General features: G+C 52.9%; 2 protein-coding genes across 5 annotated transcripts in view; one reads left to right on the top strand and one right to left on the bottom strand.

Moving 5' to 3' along the window:
* The window catches only part of Rasgrp4 (RAS guanyl releasing protein 4), a 15,235-nt gene extending 9,068 nt beyond the window's left edge, over window positions 1-6,167 (top strand). The window contains exons 9-16 of the mRNA XM_036203202.1: window positions 240-515; window positions 3,430-3,510; window positions 3,592-3,696; window positions 3,818-3,936; window positions 4,027-4,171; window positions 5,858-5,894; window positions 5,979-6,036; window positions 6,146-6,167. Coding sequence (XP_036059095.1) covers window positions 240-515; window positions 3,430-3,510; window positions 3,592-3,696; window positions 3,818-3,936; window positions 4,027-4,171; window positions 5,858-5,894; window positions 5,979-6,036; window positions 6,146-6,167 — 843 coding nt within the window. The remainder of the gene's footprint in view (window positions 1-239; window positions 516-3,429; window positions 3,511-3,591; window positions 3,697-3,817; window positions 3,937-4,026; window positions 4,172-5,857; window positions 5,895-5,978; window positions 6,037-6,145) is intronic.
* Window positions 6,028-16,514, bottom strand: Spred3 (sprouty related EVH1 domain containing 3). 4 transcript variants are annotated; one of them, XM_036191371.1, is made up of 6 exons: window positions 15,867-15,920; window positions 14,247-14,427; window positions 13,040-13,208; window positions 12,870-12,946; window positions 9,132-9,275; window positions 6,028-8,389 (listed from the first exon to the last, which is right to left on the bottom strand). In XM_036191371.1, the coding sequence occupies exons 2-6, from the start codon at window positions 14,421-14,423 to the stop codon at window positions 7,724-7,726; spliced, it is 1,233 nt and encodes a 410-aa protein (XP_036047264.1). In that variant the 5' UTR covers window positions 14,424-14,427; window positions 15,867-15,920; the 3' UTR covers window positions 6,028-7,723. The 4 variants fall into 4 exon arrangements, with proteins under 4 accessions (XP_036047264.1, XP_036047260.1, XP_036047270.1 ...); XM_036191367.1 differs by having other exon boundaries at window positions 15,871-15,920; XM_036191377.1 differs by having other exon boundaries at window positions 14,340-14,427; window positions 15,871-15,920.
* Between the last annotated feature and the right edge of the window lie 234 nt (window positions 16,515-16,748).

Genomic DNA, 16,748 nt, shown 5'->3' with positions numbered 1-16,748 from the left:
TTTAGGACCTTTATCCTCCAAGTTCCACAGACTCCCTGGCTCTCCCTGTTCTTTCTTCCCGGGTCACCTAGATACTGAGCAACAGCCCCTCACTGGTAGATTCTAGGCAGCTGCTCACTCTTTGTGCATCTGGTCCAGATTTCCGGGGTCCAGAGTCCACAAATGAGACTACTGCTATCCCTGCTCCAAGAAGCTCAGGACAGAGGCGTTCTTACCCCTAGCATGCCCTTTCTACACAGGCCCTTCTGGAGCTGACGGAACTCCTCGCCTCGCACAACAACTATGCCTGCTACCGCCGCATCTGGGCCAGCTGTACTGGCTTCCGGCTGCCGGTGCTGGGTGTACACCTCAAGGACCTGGTGTCCCTGTATGAGGCCCATCCAGACAGATTGCCAGATGGTCGCCTGCACCTACCCAAGCTCAACAGTCTCTACCTACGGCTGCAGGAGCTGGCAGCACTCCAAGAACAGCATCCCCCCTGCAGCGCCAACGAGGACCTGTTACATCTGCTGACGGTGAAGTGTGGGCCTGTGTTACCTGAGGTCCCTGAAGACCACAGGGACCAATACTTAGAGCTCTGGGCTACGGGGTTCTGGGGGACTAGGATAGGCAGTTTATGGAGTGAGAGAGTTTTGATTGGCTTGGTTTTTGCTGTACTGGCAATTGAAACTAGGACCTCATTTATAATATGTGAGCACTCAACCACTGAGCCATATCCCCCTCACTGGGGATTCTAGGCAGGTGCTCTACCACTGAGCCACACCCCAGCCCCTCACTGGGGGATTCTAGGCAGGGGCTCTACCACTGAGCCACACCCCAGCCCCTCACTGGGGATTCTAGGCAGGGGCTCTACCACTGAGCCACACCCCAGCCCCTCACTGGGGGATTCTAGGCAGGGGCTCTACCACTGAGCCACACCCCAGCCCCTCACTGGGGATTCTAGGCAGGGGCTCTACCACTGAGACACACCCCAGCCCCTCACTGGGGGATTCTAGGCAGGGCTCTACCTCTGAGTCACACCCCAGCCCCTCACTGGGGATTCTAGGCAGGGGCTCTACCACTGAGCACACCCCAGCCCCTCACTGGGGGATTCTAGGCAGGGGCTCTACCACTGAGTCACACCCCAGCCCCTCACTGGGGGATTCTAGGCAAAGGCTCTACCACTGAGCAACTTCCCCAGTCCTCACTGGGGGATTCTAGGCAGGGGCTCTACCACTGAGTCACACTCCCTGCATGATGAGTTTTAGGCAAGTTTCCACTAAGCTCCATCCCCAATCCAAGTGTCTTTCTTTTCCTTTAGTATTTATTTTAAGATCAGGTCTCACAGTGTAGCTCAGACCAACCTAGAACTCTGTATGTGAGCCAGGCAGCTCTTGTTTCAATCCTTCCAAGTACAGTGATTATATGTGTGTAGTAGGAAGCCCAGCTATGGAATTCATGAAGCAATGGCTTCTAGGAATCTAGCTAACTGTGTGACTTCGGGCAAATCACAGCACTGTAAAAATTTCCTTGTTTGCAAAACCGGGACAATAATAAGACCCACTTCAGAATGTGGCCAAGAAGAAACAATGAATAATGTAATATGAAGTAATCAAAGTAGTATCTGAGTTGGGTGTAGTGGCTCGCACCTTTAGTAATCCCAGCACTCAAAAGGATGAGACTGGAAGATTGTTGCAGGGTCAAGGCTAGCCTAGGCTACCTGTGTGTCAAAGAAAACAAAACAAAACAAAACAAAACAAAAAAACATTATCTGGAACACGATGAGCCCAAAGACCCTCGCTCCAGGGCCCTGGATTGCTGTGGGCTTTTGTATCCCTGCCACAGTAAGGAGCTGGGAATGCTGTGCTGTAGTAGAGTGCTTGCCTAGCATGTGAGAGGCCCTGGGTAAAGAGGCCCTTTCTTTCCTGTCTCTGGAAAGAAAAACAAAACAAAATGACCCAGTGTCTGAGCTCCTTATATCAAGTCTCAAGCTTCCAGGGTGAGCGTAGCTGGGGTGTAACCAGAAGCTCTGACAGGTCTTGATTACACTCACTCCAAACTCAGGAGGCAGAGGCAGGAAGATCATGAGTTCCAGGCCAGCCAGGACTACAAAGTAAGACCCTGTCTCCAGACACAATGACAAAAACAAAACAAAACAAAACAAAACAAAACCAAAAACAAAACAAAAAAACCAAACCAAACCAAAACAAACAAAACAAAGTGGAGAGAAATTAGGGAAGACAACCAACACTGACCTCTGAAGCCACATGCATGTGAGTCCATGTGCCTGCACACACACGTGAACACACACACACACACACAAGCAAGAGCTTTTGTAATTCAGTGGTAGAGCACTTTTTGTTTACATTTTTCTTTGTTTTGTTGAGGCAGGGTCTTCCTATATGATATAGCCCTTGCTGACGTAGAACTCACTATGTAGATCAGGCTATCCCTAAACTGGTGAAATTCCTCCATCCTCTGTCTACCTTACATTTGATTCAGACATGTTCAGCATGCCCAGAGAGTAGCAGAGCATGTTCAAGACCCCAGATCTGGCCAGGCGGTCATGGCCTTTAATCCCAGCACTAGGGAGGCAGAGCCAGGCGGATCTCTGTGAGTTCAAGGTCCGCTTGGACTACCAAGTGAGTTCCAGGAAAGGTGCAAAGCTACCCAGATAAATCCTGTCTCAAAAACAAACAAACAAACAAACAAACAGACCCCAGGTCTGATGCAAAAGAACCTCCAAGTCACTTCAGCTTATAACCCTACAACGTGAGTGCCCTTACTGTGCTCTTTTCATGGATCCAGAAGGTTGAGACAGTGACAAATTCTGAAGGTTGCCTAGTGTAAGACTGAAAAGTTGAGCTCACAGACCCCAAAACAAGGCTGTGCATAACTGTGAGGGCCCAGTGGGAACTGAAAGGATGTGGCTCATTGTTATATCCTAAAGGAGAACTTAGTGGGGTGTGCGGATGTGTGCCTGAGATCCCAGCATTCAGGAGGCTGAGAGAGGAAGATCGTGAATTCTCTATCAGCCTGGGCTATGTGGTGAAACTGTCTCAAAAAGGGGGGTGGGGAATGGATGAGGAGAGATGGCTCAGTGGTTAAGAGCTCTTGCTGTTCTGAGAATCTCCTTTCCCTTCCCAGCATGCACATGGGTAGCTCACAATTACCTGCAGCTCCAGCTCCTGGGGATCCAATGCCTTTCCTGGTCTCCGTGGGTACCCGCTCATACATGACATACGGACACACAGACACACACATACAATATTTGTTTCTAAAAGGCCTCGGTGGGAACAAGGCACTCCTGGATTGTGGGGGGAACAATGGAGGGTGATGGGTGTGCCGGGACAGGTCCAAGAGTCTCTGGAGAAGGGGTTGAGAAGAGGATGGGGGCAGGCTCCAGGCAGAGACCTGGAGGAGGAACTTTACTGCCCTGCCCACCCCCAGCTCTCCCTGGATCTCTTCTACACAGAAGATGAGATCTACGAGCTTTCTTATGCCCGGGAACCACGTTGTTCCAAGAGCCTGGTGAGCCTTGACTCCCGACCTTCTGACCCGCCCTGGTCCAGCCTGTGCTTTGACTAACTGTATCCCTCTGTGTCCTTCTAGCCACCCTCTCCCTACAAAGCACCTCTGGTGTTGGAGTGGGCCCATGGTGTGACACCAAAGCCAGACAGTGTGACCCTGGGTCAGCATGTGGAACAGCTAGTGGCGGTGAGGAGGAACTGTGAGCCCCTGTGGAAGGATGTCAGGTGGGAAGTGGGGAGGCAGCCACGCCCACAGGGCTGGACCTGGGTGTCTTGGTTCTCACTCTACTCTCGGTGTTCCTCTGAAGTCTGTGTTCAAGAACTACGACCCAGAAGGCCATGGCACCATCTCTCTGGAGGACTTTGAGCGACTGGCAGGCAACTTTCCCTTTGCCTGCCATGGGCTTCACCCACCTCCCCGGCACGGGTAAGAGGCCCTGGCTCCTGGATCTTCCAAAAACCAGGGACCTGGACATACCACGAGAGGCCATGCTGAGGTGTGGCCTTTACCTTGCAGGAGTGGCTCCTTCAGCAGAGAGGAGCTGACGGAGTACCTGCTCCGTGCCAGCGCCATCTGCTCCAAGCTGGGCCTGGCCTTCCTGCACACCTTCCATGAGGTCACCTTCCGCAAGCCCGCCTTCTGTCACAGCTGCAGTGGCTTTGTGAGCACCCTTAGGCCCTGTCTCCCCTGGACGAGCCCCTCCCGACCTAACTTGGGGACAGTGGGAGGTGTGGTGTGGTGGGGAAGACTTGCAGAAATGCCCTAGCCTGATAGTTCATAGTTTATATAAGCACTGAACACTGGCATTCCGATATTCCGTGCACTCCCCAAACTCTACATGCTAGCAGGTAATCTTCACTGAGACAGTGGCTAAGCTGTGAATACTATCCAAAGCCCTGAGCAATTTCCAAAACACTGGATAATCTGCGAACCTGGGGATGTTGCACAGGGCATGGTAGTGTGCTAGAATGCAGGAGTGCAAGGTCATCCTCAGCTACACAGTGAGTTTGAGGCCAGCCTGAGCTATATGGAGATCCTGTCTTAAAAAAACACTAAGCGGGGCGGTGGTGGCGCACACCTTTAATCCCAGCACTCGGAAGGCAGAGGCAGGTGGATCTTTGTAAATTCGAGGCCAGCCTGATCTACAGAGCGAGATCCAGAGCCAGAGAGATGGCTCAGCAGGGAACGTCACTTGGCTGCCCTCACTGAGGGACTGGTTCGGTTCCGGCACTCACATGGGGCAGTTCACAATTGCCCGTGATTCTAGTGTAAGAGGACCCAGTGCTCTGTGGAAGGAGGAGAACTGACCCCACAAAGTTGTTCTCTGACGTCAACGTGCCCTGTGGCGTGTGTATGTGTGCACACACAGACAACAGCCACAAAGACACACATGCCAGGTAGTAATAAAGAATCTTAAGAGATGTTACTCAAATTATTTTTCAAAGAACAACAACAACAACAAAATTAAACATCAGAATCTAGCTATTCGGATGGTGCACCTTTAATGCCAGCAGCTAAGAAGCAGAGGCAGGCAGATCTCTGTGAGTTTGAGGCCAGCCTGGTCTATGTGTGGAGCTCCAGACCAGTCAGGGCTACATAGAGAAACTGGTCCCAAAAATCATTCTCTGACCCTTCTATCCTGGGCCATCCAAAGACTTCTTCATTTCCAAATTAAAGACATCTTTTATTTTTGTTTGTTTTCCCTCAGATTTTGGCTTTTTGAGACAGGGTCTTCCCATGTAGGTTAGGCTAGCTTCAAATTCATTTTATAGGGCTAGTGCAGGGATATAGCTTAGTGGTAGAGTGCTTGCCTGCCATGTACGAGGCCCTGGGTTCAATCCTCTGAAAACACACACACACACACACACACACACACACACACACACACACCAAAACAAACAAACAAACAAACACCCTGAATGGATTATGTAGCCCAAACTTGACTAACTCCTCATCTTGCATCTATCTGCCTCTTGGGATTACAGGTTTGTGTCTCCACACCTGGCTTCAAATTCTCGACAGTGGACAGATCAACCATCAAGTCTAGACAAATTCACAGATCTCGCCATTTATTTGCTGCTAGGTCTGCACTTGACACAGCCCATGAGCCAGGCAGTTCTGGGGTGTGGAGACACCGTGAATGACACAAACATCCTCTACCCACAGAATGGACATTTTTGTTAACTCAGAAATTGACCCAGTTCTACATGATTCCCTGAGTTTGAGATAATTGCCGAGTTCCTGTCATTTTGGTGAAGTCTCAGAATCTTCCAAAATTTCAAAACCTGTTGGCTTCCATCCTCTCCCTCCTCTAGTCTTGCTAACCCATTCTCCTTTCTTCCCTCAGCTCTGGGGTGTCACCAAGCAAGGTTATCGTTGTCGGGGTAAGTGACAGGGAGGGACTCCTGACCTGCAGGCTGGAAGGATGAGGTATTTAATAGCTCCTTCCCACCCCACCCCACCCCCAGACTGCGGGCTGTGTTGTCACAGACACTTGCAAGCATCTCTCTCGAGTGATCTGCAAGGGTTAGGGATGATGGGGGTTTCTGTGGAGCAATAGCCAGCCCAAAAGGTACTGTTGTGCACAGTAGAGAAGGGCAGACCTTTCTCTGATGTCCCTGTTTGACCCCTGCAGCTGCCTGTCTCTGCTTAGCTGAGAGCTTGTACAATCCTCTGTGGCAATGTCAGGCCCTAGAGGTGGGAGAGGAAAACTGCTGGGTGGTCCAGGATTCCAGCAATCTGAATTCACACTGGTGCAGGTGTTCCCCCAGTATAAAGAGGATATCTGAATGTTGCTGGGACTTTGTAATCTTAGGAACCTCTGGATGGCAGGACTCAGGGGGATCAGGGATCTGGGGGCTTCATCAGTCTAGAAGTACTTTGAGTTCAAGAAACTCTGGGGTCTAAAGATGCCAAGGCCCTGGGACATCTTGTTTCTAATGTCTCTGGTATAAAGGGACCAATGTCTCAGGCCAAAAACAATCTCAGGATTGTGGGGGCTTAAATCCTGCACACAGGGGTCGATTGGTATCTCAGAATCTTAGACCCAGTGCTCTTAAAGCACCTTGGAGTTGCTATAGAGCTGAGAGTCAAGGGACGAGAGGCCTGGATTACCATGACCACTGCATCTCCTGAGATCCAGGCTCCCACCCAGCTGTTGGTTGGGGAACATAGGTAGAAGGAAGCTAATGTTTCCAGAACATTTGGGTTCTTAAAATTCAGGCCCCAGGGAAACTGGAAGGCTGTCTAAGCACTTGAAACCAGTGCATTGGGCCCAAAGTGCTGGTGGCCTTCAGGCATACATCTGAGGGTAACAGGCACCTCAGAGACCATCCGTGAGACCCAAGTTCTCAAGAACGGCTGACTTGAGGGGCAGGTGTCCGGGCCCTGGCTCCCAGGGCCATCTTGGTGTCTGATATCTGGACCTTGCTGAGCACTAAAAAGGGCCTCCCAAGTTATTTTGGTCAGAAAATACCTCATGTTTGAAGATATCTGAGGACTTGGCACATTTTGGGGCCTGCGGGAATTTGTGAATCGCTTGGACATGAACTGATGGTAAGATCTATGGACTCTCAGGAGTGAGTAGACTTCAGGTCAGTATCTGGTGATTCCAAACCATCCTGGTGTCTCTAACCCGGGAGGATTTGGTGTTTCCGGGTCCTGGGCTATAAGAACATCCAGATGTAAGTATACCAGGTCTCCAGTGAAAATTCAGGGACTGTTTTCTGGTGATCCTGGGTCCTCTGGTCTCAAGGTCTAAGTCATTTGATAAAGGGTCAGGTTTTAGCAACTCCTGACTAATTTGGGAGCTGTAATATGAGTGTTTACAATGTCAAGTATGACCTGGAGTCTGGGTTGGGTATTTAGACAGACAGTCAGGGTCCAAGATCCCTGGGTCTCAGGGGTATAAGCTCCTGGGCCCTCTGAGATGTAATGTTTGGAGATGTCATGAGTCTCCTCAGTGGGAAAGAGGGAGGGAGAATCCAGAATTCAGGACTCCTGGGTCCACTTGACAGACATCCTGATGAAGCTGAGTCTGAGATCTTAGTCCTAGGTTTGGGGTCCAAGGTACCAGATCTGGGATCTCTCAAATCCATTTAAGCTCCAAGTTCCAGACGTACCTAAGTTTGGGTTTTAGGTTCGTACGGAGTTCAGGGTCCTGGACCCTCCATTTTAGGTCTTCAGACCGATTTTCAAGCCAGCCCAACAATCCTCACCGTGCAGCCTCCTCATGGCGACCCCCACAGCCCGCACAGCCACAACGTGCTGCAACCCAGTGACAGGCTCGCAGAGGTGCATAGCAGCAGAGGCAGGGCACTGCCAGGGACAGCGCAGCCAGAGCGGCCCAGCGTGCAGCAGGGCGCGGGTGGCCTGGCTCACAAGCGCATGGGTCCGAGAAGTCGCCCTCGGCGTCCGACAGACAATGGTACAGCAAGCTCTCGGCACACCACAGGCAGCTGAGCCTGCGCACTAGCAGGCGACCTGGGTCTGGGGCCTCTGCGCAGCGACCACCACGCCCATCAGCACGGCGACGGAAGAGTGCTCGGCAGTGCACACAACGTGCAGCCTCCTCCGCCTCCGGGGAGGCCTTGGCTGGAGCAGGAGTGGGGCCCGGACCCGGGGGTGGACGAGCAGGGGGTGCTGGGGGTGTAGCCTCAGTGAGAGGGGCAGGGAGTGACACTGGGGGACCCAGAGCTGCACCCCTCAATGCACCAGTCTTGCCGAAGCCCACGACGCAGGTAGACAGGGGAAGAGGTGCCGGTAGCCCGGATCGCCGGTAGTCCTCATAGCCACGGCCGCCCCAGCCCTGGCTCCCTGCCCCGGCTAGAGACTCTGAGGGTTCTGGAATCCCAGTGAACGGTAGAAGCGGAGGGTAGCTCTGCAGAGCCAAGGGACAAGGAGATCAGGTTAGGGACATCTGCAACTCACAAAGTCCCCATAGGCTACCCAGGTTCAGAAGCGCCAAAATCCCAGGATGTAGCCACAGGCATCAGTCAAGAGGAACCGGGTCCCCCATAAAACTCCCTTGGTTTTGGGGTTTAGACTTCCAGCCTATTCCTCATCCAAGTCCCTCAGCCCTCAGAGACATGAATGTAGGCAGCAAGCACACACCTTAAGGACCTCGTGGCTTAAGACTTCACGGTTCAGTCACACCCAACCCCCAATTCTTCCTTCAGGATAAAGGAAACGGTCTTAAGGAGTCCTTTCATGAGTTCCAGCATCTTCTAACATATTTGAAAATCTGTCCCTGTCTTCCCTCAAGTCCCTGTATAAACTAGACTGTCTTTAAATCTCCCAGACAGCTGGAGACATCTGGAAGCTCCTACCCACTCCCGGGAGCCCAGGCAGCTTTCTTCCTGCCCCAGCACTGGAGTTTGAACTCAGCATCTCCAGCACCTTCCACACGTAGGTATGCACTCTATCACTGAGCTCCTTCCCTAGCCCCAAGCCCAGACCTCTGTCTATTCCACTACCACCTACAGCTCAGTCAGACTGGCCATTTCCTGGGATCTGAGTCCCTTCTCACTCAGTTGGACTTCATGAAGCTCGGGTCAGTTTAGGAATCAGCCTTGAAGCAGCACAGCTCTATTTGATTACTGCTGAGAGTCAGGAAGTCGTACCTGAGCAGAGGAGCGTCGCCGTTGTGGGGGTGTGGCTGGTGGGAAGGCAGATGTTGACTCCACTGTGACAATGGGAGCTGCAACAGCTGTGGGAGGAGTCTCCTGGCGGCTGTGACTGGAGGAGGAATCGCTGTCCACATGGGACTGAGGGAGATTGGAGAGGCCTTAGTGTAGGGAGTTCTCCAACCAAGGATGGTGCCCTTACACAGACCTCCCTTCCTCTGAGAGCAAGAGCTCTGCAATCAGGAGGCCTGGGCTCAAACCTTTGCTCTGTCACTGGTTATGTGACAAGCGAGCTCACCTCTGAGCCTCAGTGTTCTCTGTAAAATGGGAGATCATCATAGCACCTACTCATAAGGATTTGTTTAGGACACTGTCAAGAGCCCAGCACCCATCTTACAGCGCCCTCCACAACTGAGCCTCCTTACAGTCCCTGGCCAGTGCTAGCCCCTTGCTAGTGGATTCTGGGCAAGCACTCTACCATTTAGCCACTCCCCCAGCCTCTCACTGGGGGATTCCACCAGGTCACATCCACAACCCTTGGCTATTTCCTAAGAGTCTTTCTTAGTCCAGACCTCAAACTCAGATCATCTTGCTTCCCTCAGGAGTGGCTGGGATTATAGGTGTGTACCACCTGACTCTGGACGTAGGTATTATTAGACTCCTAATGACTCAGATCACCAACCTCAGGCTGTCCGCCATCCTCTCCCTTCCCAGAAGCCCTCTTCCTTGGCCAGTCGTACATTCATTTTCACTACAACTTGGCCTAGACATCTTTCTTCACCCAAGCCAGGCCCCTACTTTACTGGCTGAAGGCCCATTTCTCAGGCCCTCACCCCCCTCTGTAACCTGGACATAACTCCTACTTAGCTGTTCACAGCCTTCATTTGACGGCACTGAGCACCACAGCACGCTAGACACAAAGGTCACTAATTCGGCTTCCAGCTTTGAAGAAGAGTCCGTAGACAGGAACCTGAGTGACTTCTAGAAGGCCACCTCCGCCCCCTATCACCCTGAGCTTCTTTGACCCAAGAAACTAGTTTTGTTGTTCCTGGTGTCCTCAGCAGCTCTCAAAATGCATCTGGACATTCTGTGCCTCGCTTATTATCATCTCATCCATTTCTTCACCCAGTTTACTGAACACTTCGTGTGCACCAGGCACGGCTTTCAGGACCGGAGGTGAAACAAGGATCTAGTGAAAGATCCTTGGCCTTCGGGAGCTGATGTGACAGCATGGAGGATTTGTAGGAGACTCTCACATAAGAAAACTGGTTTAGAAGGTGGTAGTGGGGCTTAGAACCAGCTAAGGGGGACATTGGAGATCGTCATGGGGGTGGGGGAATGGTATGCAAAGGTTTTCTTTCTTTTGTTTTTGAGACAGGTTCTCTCTATGTAGCCCTGGCTGTCCTAGAACTCGCTCTGTAGATCAAACCCACAGAGATCTGGCTGCCCCTGCCTCACAAATGCAGGGATTAAAGGCGTGTGTCACCATGTCCAGGTGGGGAAAGTATTTTATGTATTCCAAGCCTACCTCAAACTTAGAACATAGCCCAAGGATGACCTTAAATTTAGATCCTCCTGCCTCCACCTCCCTAGTGCTGGGATTACAGATGGCAGCCAGAGAATCAAAGCCAGGGCTCCGTGCCTGCTAGGCAAGCCAAATCCCCAGGCTGAGAATGCAATTTTCAATAGGTTGCTTCATGAAGCCACCAAGAATACATTTGTATAGGGCCTCAAAGGAAATGATGGTGAGTCAGATGGAAATCTGAAGGAGTGTTCTAGACAGAAGGGCCCCAGGACAGGACTGTATCGGCCCTGTTGCAATGAGAGTGAGGAGTCCAGCAAGACTCAAACAGGGTGAGGGGAGGGCCGGTCCAGGCCCAGAGGAGCGCATGTGCCACCTTGAGTGGAGGAGCCATGGGAAGTTTCTGAGTAGAGAAGGGTATGATCTGACTCAGCCACTGATAAGAACACTGTGGCACCCCGCTCCCACCCCATGTGGACTTGTTCTTAGGGTCAGGAGAGAAAGTGACAAGAAAAAGCTGGGGAGACATTTCAGTTGGGAGATGAGGTTGGACACCATTGGGTGAAAAGCAGATTTGGTCATTTTGACAGTAGAACCTGGGCTGGGGCTGTAACTCAGCGGTGGAGTGCTTGCCGAGCATATACAAGACCCTGAGTTTGAGCCCCAATACTGGGAAAGAAAGATAGGAAGGAAGAAGGAAGGAATTAGAAAGAGGGCTGGAGAGATGCTCAGCAGTTGAAAGCACTGGCTGCTCTTTCAGAGGACCTGGGTTTGAGTCCTAGGACCCACACGGCAGCTTACAACCAGATGCAACTAAATTCCAGGGGGAGCTAACAGCTTGTCAGGCCTCCTTGGGCAATAGGCACACAGTAGATGCACAGACATATATGCAGGCAAAGCACACACACACACACACACACACACACACTTTTTTTTTTTAAAGAAAGAAAGCAGAACCAACATTGTGACAGATTCTGTGGGAAGCAGGAAAACACAAGCAGCCAGGCATGATGGTGCGCACCTGTAACCCCACACTTGGGAGACTGAGGTGATGGAAGGATCGTGAGGTCCAGCTGCCTTCATCTCCTGACAGAACCATGGCCACAGCTCCATGGCCCTCCCTCCCGACGCCTGCCATCAGTTCCCTCAGCAGAGCCAAGGAGATTCTACTGATCATTAACTGACAGCAGAGCCTTCCTTCACTCAGAACCCTCTATGGCTTCATCCCTCAAGGTAAAGGAGAAAGCCCTTACAGTGGCCGGTAAGATCCCACACCATCAGGCCCTGGGTCACATGACCTGGCCGTGTGGTAAGGCCTTGTCTAAAAACACAAAACAAACAAACAAAAACCGATGGCATCAAGGATGACTCCGAGTTTACAAGCCTGCAGCTTGGGCAGTAACTAGAACATAGAATTATCAATGCATAGCCAGGTGGGGAATGCATATGCCTTTAGCCCCAGCACTCAGGCGACAGAGGTAAGCGGATCTGAGTTTCAGGCCTGCCTGGTCTACAGGGAGGGCTACACAGAGAAACCCTGTCTCCAATAAAAAAGAATTATCAATTCATTTGTCCATGTTCTCATTTTAAAGTTCATTGCTTTTTACATTTTATCTTTTTCTCTCTCTTTCCCATTGGACTAAAGCACTAAGAAAAAAAGGAAGTTTGCTTTGCTTACTAATATATCCCTGGTGCCTAAAACGCTGCCTGGTGCTTTTTAAGTACCCTTGACCAGATGTATGAGTCACAGCAACAGAGAAAAACGAAGCAGGCCGTGAGGGTGCGCCCCTGTAATCCCACCATGTAAGAGGATCCAAGCTGCAGATCAGCCTAGGCCACAGAGTGAGAGCCTCTGCCACCATACCCCCCCAATCCGTCCCAAAAAAAGGAAGGAAAGAGAGAGCAGTGAGCAAGCAAGCCACAAACAGGGACACACACAAATGATCCCAGCACTCAGGAGGACCTAAATCCAAGGTCATCCTCAGATACATATGGGACTTTGAGACTGGCCTGGGCTACATTAGACTCTAACTAAAAATAAATTGATAGATACATATAAAAGAATAGAGAAACTACAATGGCCACTATCCATTTGAGCCTGATTTTGTGTCCCCAGCATGTGGCCTTTTGCCAGATCCACAGCAAGTATTTAGGAATATTTGCTGACTAGAACCACCACCCCCCATCCTCCCATGGCAGATTCCAAGACTCACCGTCAGAGGGCAGGGGGTCTCTGCAGTGTCCTGGGAAGGGGAGGAGGAGGAAGAGGAAGAGGAGGGAGTGAGCGAGCCTAGGGCAGGGAGAGAGGCAGAAGTGAGTCCCCAGACCCCAGCTTCACCTATATCTGTCCCCCAGCCTGGGAGTGTGTGCCTACACTACTCACCTCGGCTGAGTTCAGCCAACGCAGCTAGCAGACTCTTCTGGAACTCATCAGCCTCTGCGGGACTCTGAAACGTCAGCCCAAACTTGCAGTCACCCAGGCTCCAGTGGTGGAAGATAGGGTTCACTTTGTTGTAAACCAAACCTGGCCTCAGGGGACACTCCAAGGTGGTCTGAGGGGCAGAAAGGGGATAGGGTGGTGTGCCAGCCCCTCTGTATATCCCAACTACTTCATTCTCAACACCAGGTGTACCAAAACACAAACTAACATATCCTAATCTTAGGGGACATGTCTCTGATTCTGCAACATTCCTTCAATCCTTTGATTTCTATACTTATCTAATTTCTTCCTCTGATGTCCCAGTAGGAACCTCCAATCTTATTAAATGTCAAAAAAAAATTAACCTTTTCTTATAACCTAACATGCCCTGCTTTGACTGAAGAAAAAACGTTATTCACACTTTACTGGACGTATCAAAATATTACAGCCAATTCCCTTCTGATGCTGTAATAATCCCCTGAAAGCTGGCCCAGAGATGCTAACCTCCTACACAGCCCACTCAATGCTGACCACCCCTTGATGTCCCCTCCATGTCCTTGTCTGATCCCAACACTTCCTCTACACTGTTCCTAATGCCCTGCTTTGAAATGCATCATCCTTCCCAAGCTTTCCTTTCAAGAAAAGGGTCTCACTACCTAGCCCAGGTTGTCCTGGAACTTCACAATCCTCCTGCCACAGTGTCCCTAGTGCTGGGATTAGAAGCATGTGACATAGGACTGTCAATCATATGTGACATATGCAGACCCCACAGATGCCTCCAGATACTTAGGGCAGACAAGAGCCAGTTGGTAGAGGGCATCTCTGAACAAGATGGAGCCAGAAGAGGATTCTGAGCAGAGAAGGGACATGATGTGAGTTGGGTGTGAGCTGGGTCGTTGGACAGACCGGGGTTGGAAGAGGAGCAGGAACAGGACAGGAAGGCCATTACCCAGTAGCTGTATGACAGAACAGCCAGAGAAGCAGCCAACACAAGTTTCCCAATACCCCATCCCACCCCCAAATCCCAGCTCTTAATTCCAAACTCCATCCCATGGCCCTCTCTGAGTCCCAGTTGTAGGGGGACAAATGACCTCTCCTGTCCCCCCCTCTCCCCAGGCCCTTCCCTCCTTCCCCAGAGTTCATCCCATTCCCACACCCCAGGGTGGCTCACTTTCTGGTCCCGAAGCCGCTCCCCGTGGATGACGTAGTGCCCCTGGCGGGCCCCCCCCTCGGGCCTGGCCCCTCGGACCCGACATACGCTCACCTGGCTGAGGCCCCCGCCCCCCACAGGCAGCCAGCCCCCACTGGAGTCATCTCGGGCCATCACCACGGCTCGGACCCGCACCATGTACCTGGAGGAGGTGAAGAGGACAGGGACAACACAGGCCGTGAACTCAAACCTTGCTCCCCGATTTTAGCTCTCCCTCCTTTGATCTGCTACCTCTGGATGGGCCTCACCCTCTAGCCACCAGCACCCCCACCCCTTGCCCACTTTCTTCTATCATGGCCTCTTTCTTCTTGGTGACATCTTGCCCACCTACCTCTTCCGTCTCTACCTTTTCTCACCATCCCCACCTTTTCAGCATCTTCCCCCATCCCCCCCCCCACAGCCTGGGTTGGCTGCTTCCCCTCCCCCTACTGCTTCTCCCCTCAACCCCAGTCTCCTTCCCTCCCTCTCATCACAAACCCATAGCCCCACCCATTGTCCCCCTCACAGCTGGGTTCCTGCGCATATCTATTTTCTCTGGACCCATCAACTCAGCTTCAGTGCCCCCAACACTGCCTCCGCACCCCAGTCGCCCAGGCCACTAGCTGGGTGAGAAACCTTGGCTCTTTCCCCCCACCCTTTCCCGGATTTATGAATGAGACCGGATGCAAAGCTCACTGAGTCACCCAGCAACCGGGAGATGGGCAGGGAGCAGAGAGAGAACCAGAAATGGCCAGAAAGAGAGGCCGAGAAGGAGATGGAGGCAGAGGAAGCCAGCAACCAGCCACCGAAGAGATCCAAGGAGCATTTCATTCACAAAAATCAAGGCTGCTCCCTTTGGTCTCAGTTGAGGAACGCCAAAGAAGACAGATGGAGGGGGAGATAATGATCCATCCCCTCACCCTCCCCGGTCCTTCAGAAACATTTTACCCCGCCCCCAGCTTAGGGGATGCAGCCCTCCGCCCAGCAATCAGGATTAGCATCCAACCCCACTGCCCACCAGCTCAGGGACCCCGGAGTCCCAACCTTAGGGAGCCAGGCAATGAGTTCTAGCCCCCTCCCCCACCTGCAGGCTGTCGGGTTTCCCCAGCCTTTCAGGAGGGGAAGGGGCGGCCACAGCGCCCCCAGCCCCCTTTTCTCAATGGGATGGGATTTTGTGAATGAGCAGTCACGTGACACTGCTTCCTTTGTCCGCCCGCCTCCCCCAACAACAGGTGAAGCTGGGAAAGAGGGCAGGGGTCCCCCCCAAAGGCCTAGTTGACATGGGGCACTGAGATCTCGGGGTGTCCTATGTTCCCCACACATCTATTTTCCCAGGGAGAGTAGTCCTCAGAGTTCCTCAATGGCGAGGGTCCACGACAGAATTTTGTGAATGGGGCATGCTCGGAAGAAGTCCAGGACCCCCAAATGGAAATTGGTACCCAAATGGCTACCGCGTAGATTGGGGCCCCCACCCCTCTTGTTCTCCCAGCCGGTGTCCGCAGGGAGCAAGGGTGGGCAGAAGGGTGCAGCTGCGGTCCTGGCTGCCCCCTCTCCAGGGCCGGCGAGCTCGTCAGTCCCCCGCCCCCTCGCCGCTCTGGGCACCTGCCTGGGAGGCTCCGGCCGGGCTCCGAGCGGCGGCGACGCGGCCTCCTCCTCCTCCTGTTCGCTCCCGCTCCCTCGCTGGCTCCGGCGGCGCTGGAGACGGGCACCGGGAGCCGGGGCGAGGGGGGAGCGAGGGGGAACCTGGAAGACGTGGGGGGGGAGGGGGCGGCTTGGGGGAGGGGTAGGAGCAAAGCGGGCGTACTTGCCCGCTGGGTCCTAGAGCCCGGCTCGGGCTGCAACGAACACCCCTTATAGTCCCCGTCTTCTCGGGACCCAGAGGGGGATCCCCCATTTTCCCACTTATCTGCACGGTTGGTCCCTGATGATGTGCGAAGGGAACAGAGATGGGGCCTGGTCTCAGGATTCTAGAAGGAAGGTGGTCCACGGTCTGGGCTCTGAATGGGAGGGGCGGGATGCCTGGCAGGGTTCGAAAAGGGAAGGGGCCTGGGAGCCTGAGTAAGGAGGAGGCTCGGACGCTGAAGGAACAGAGAGGGTGCGTCACGGAAGGGGCGGCAGGGTGGGCCTTCTGAGCCGCCCGAACCAGACAGGGTCTTGGCCAGAGACGCTGCCGGGACTTAGTAGGGCGGAGCTTGGAGATAAATTTCCTTAGGGGCAGGTCAGATAAGAGGCCCAAAAGGAGGAGCTACGTAGCAATGTTCGCAATGGGCGGGGTCCAGGGAGGGGCCTAAGGGAGGGGCGGGGCACTTTAAAGGGTGGGGCATAAGGTGAAGGGGCCTGCCCGGCAAGACACCCTAGCATTTCTAAGGCTGATCAAGTTCGAAGGGCTGCGCTCAAGCTGGCCCACGGGGGCGTGGCCTCGAGCTCGGGGCGGGGCCTAGATCTCGGGGGTCGTCCTGGCCGTCTCGCCCACTTGCCTTCACC

This window comes from Onychomys torridus, chromosome 1 (genome assembly GCF_903995425.1).
Source record: "Onychomys torridus chromosome 1, mOncTor1.1, whole genome shotgun sequence".
NCBI classification, from domain to species: domain Eukaryota; kingdom Metazoa; phylum Chordata; class Mammalia; order Rodentia; family Cricetidae; genus Onychomys; species Onychomys torridus.
The sequence above is the reverse complement of the archived record's forward strand: the minus strand, read 5'-3'. Positions and strand labels throughout refer to the sequence as shown.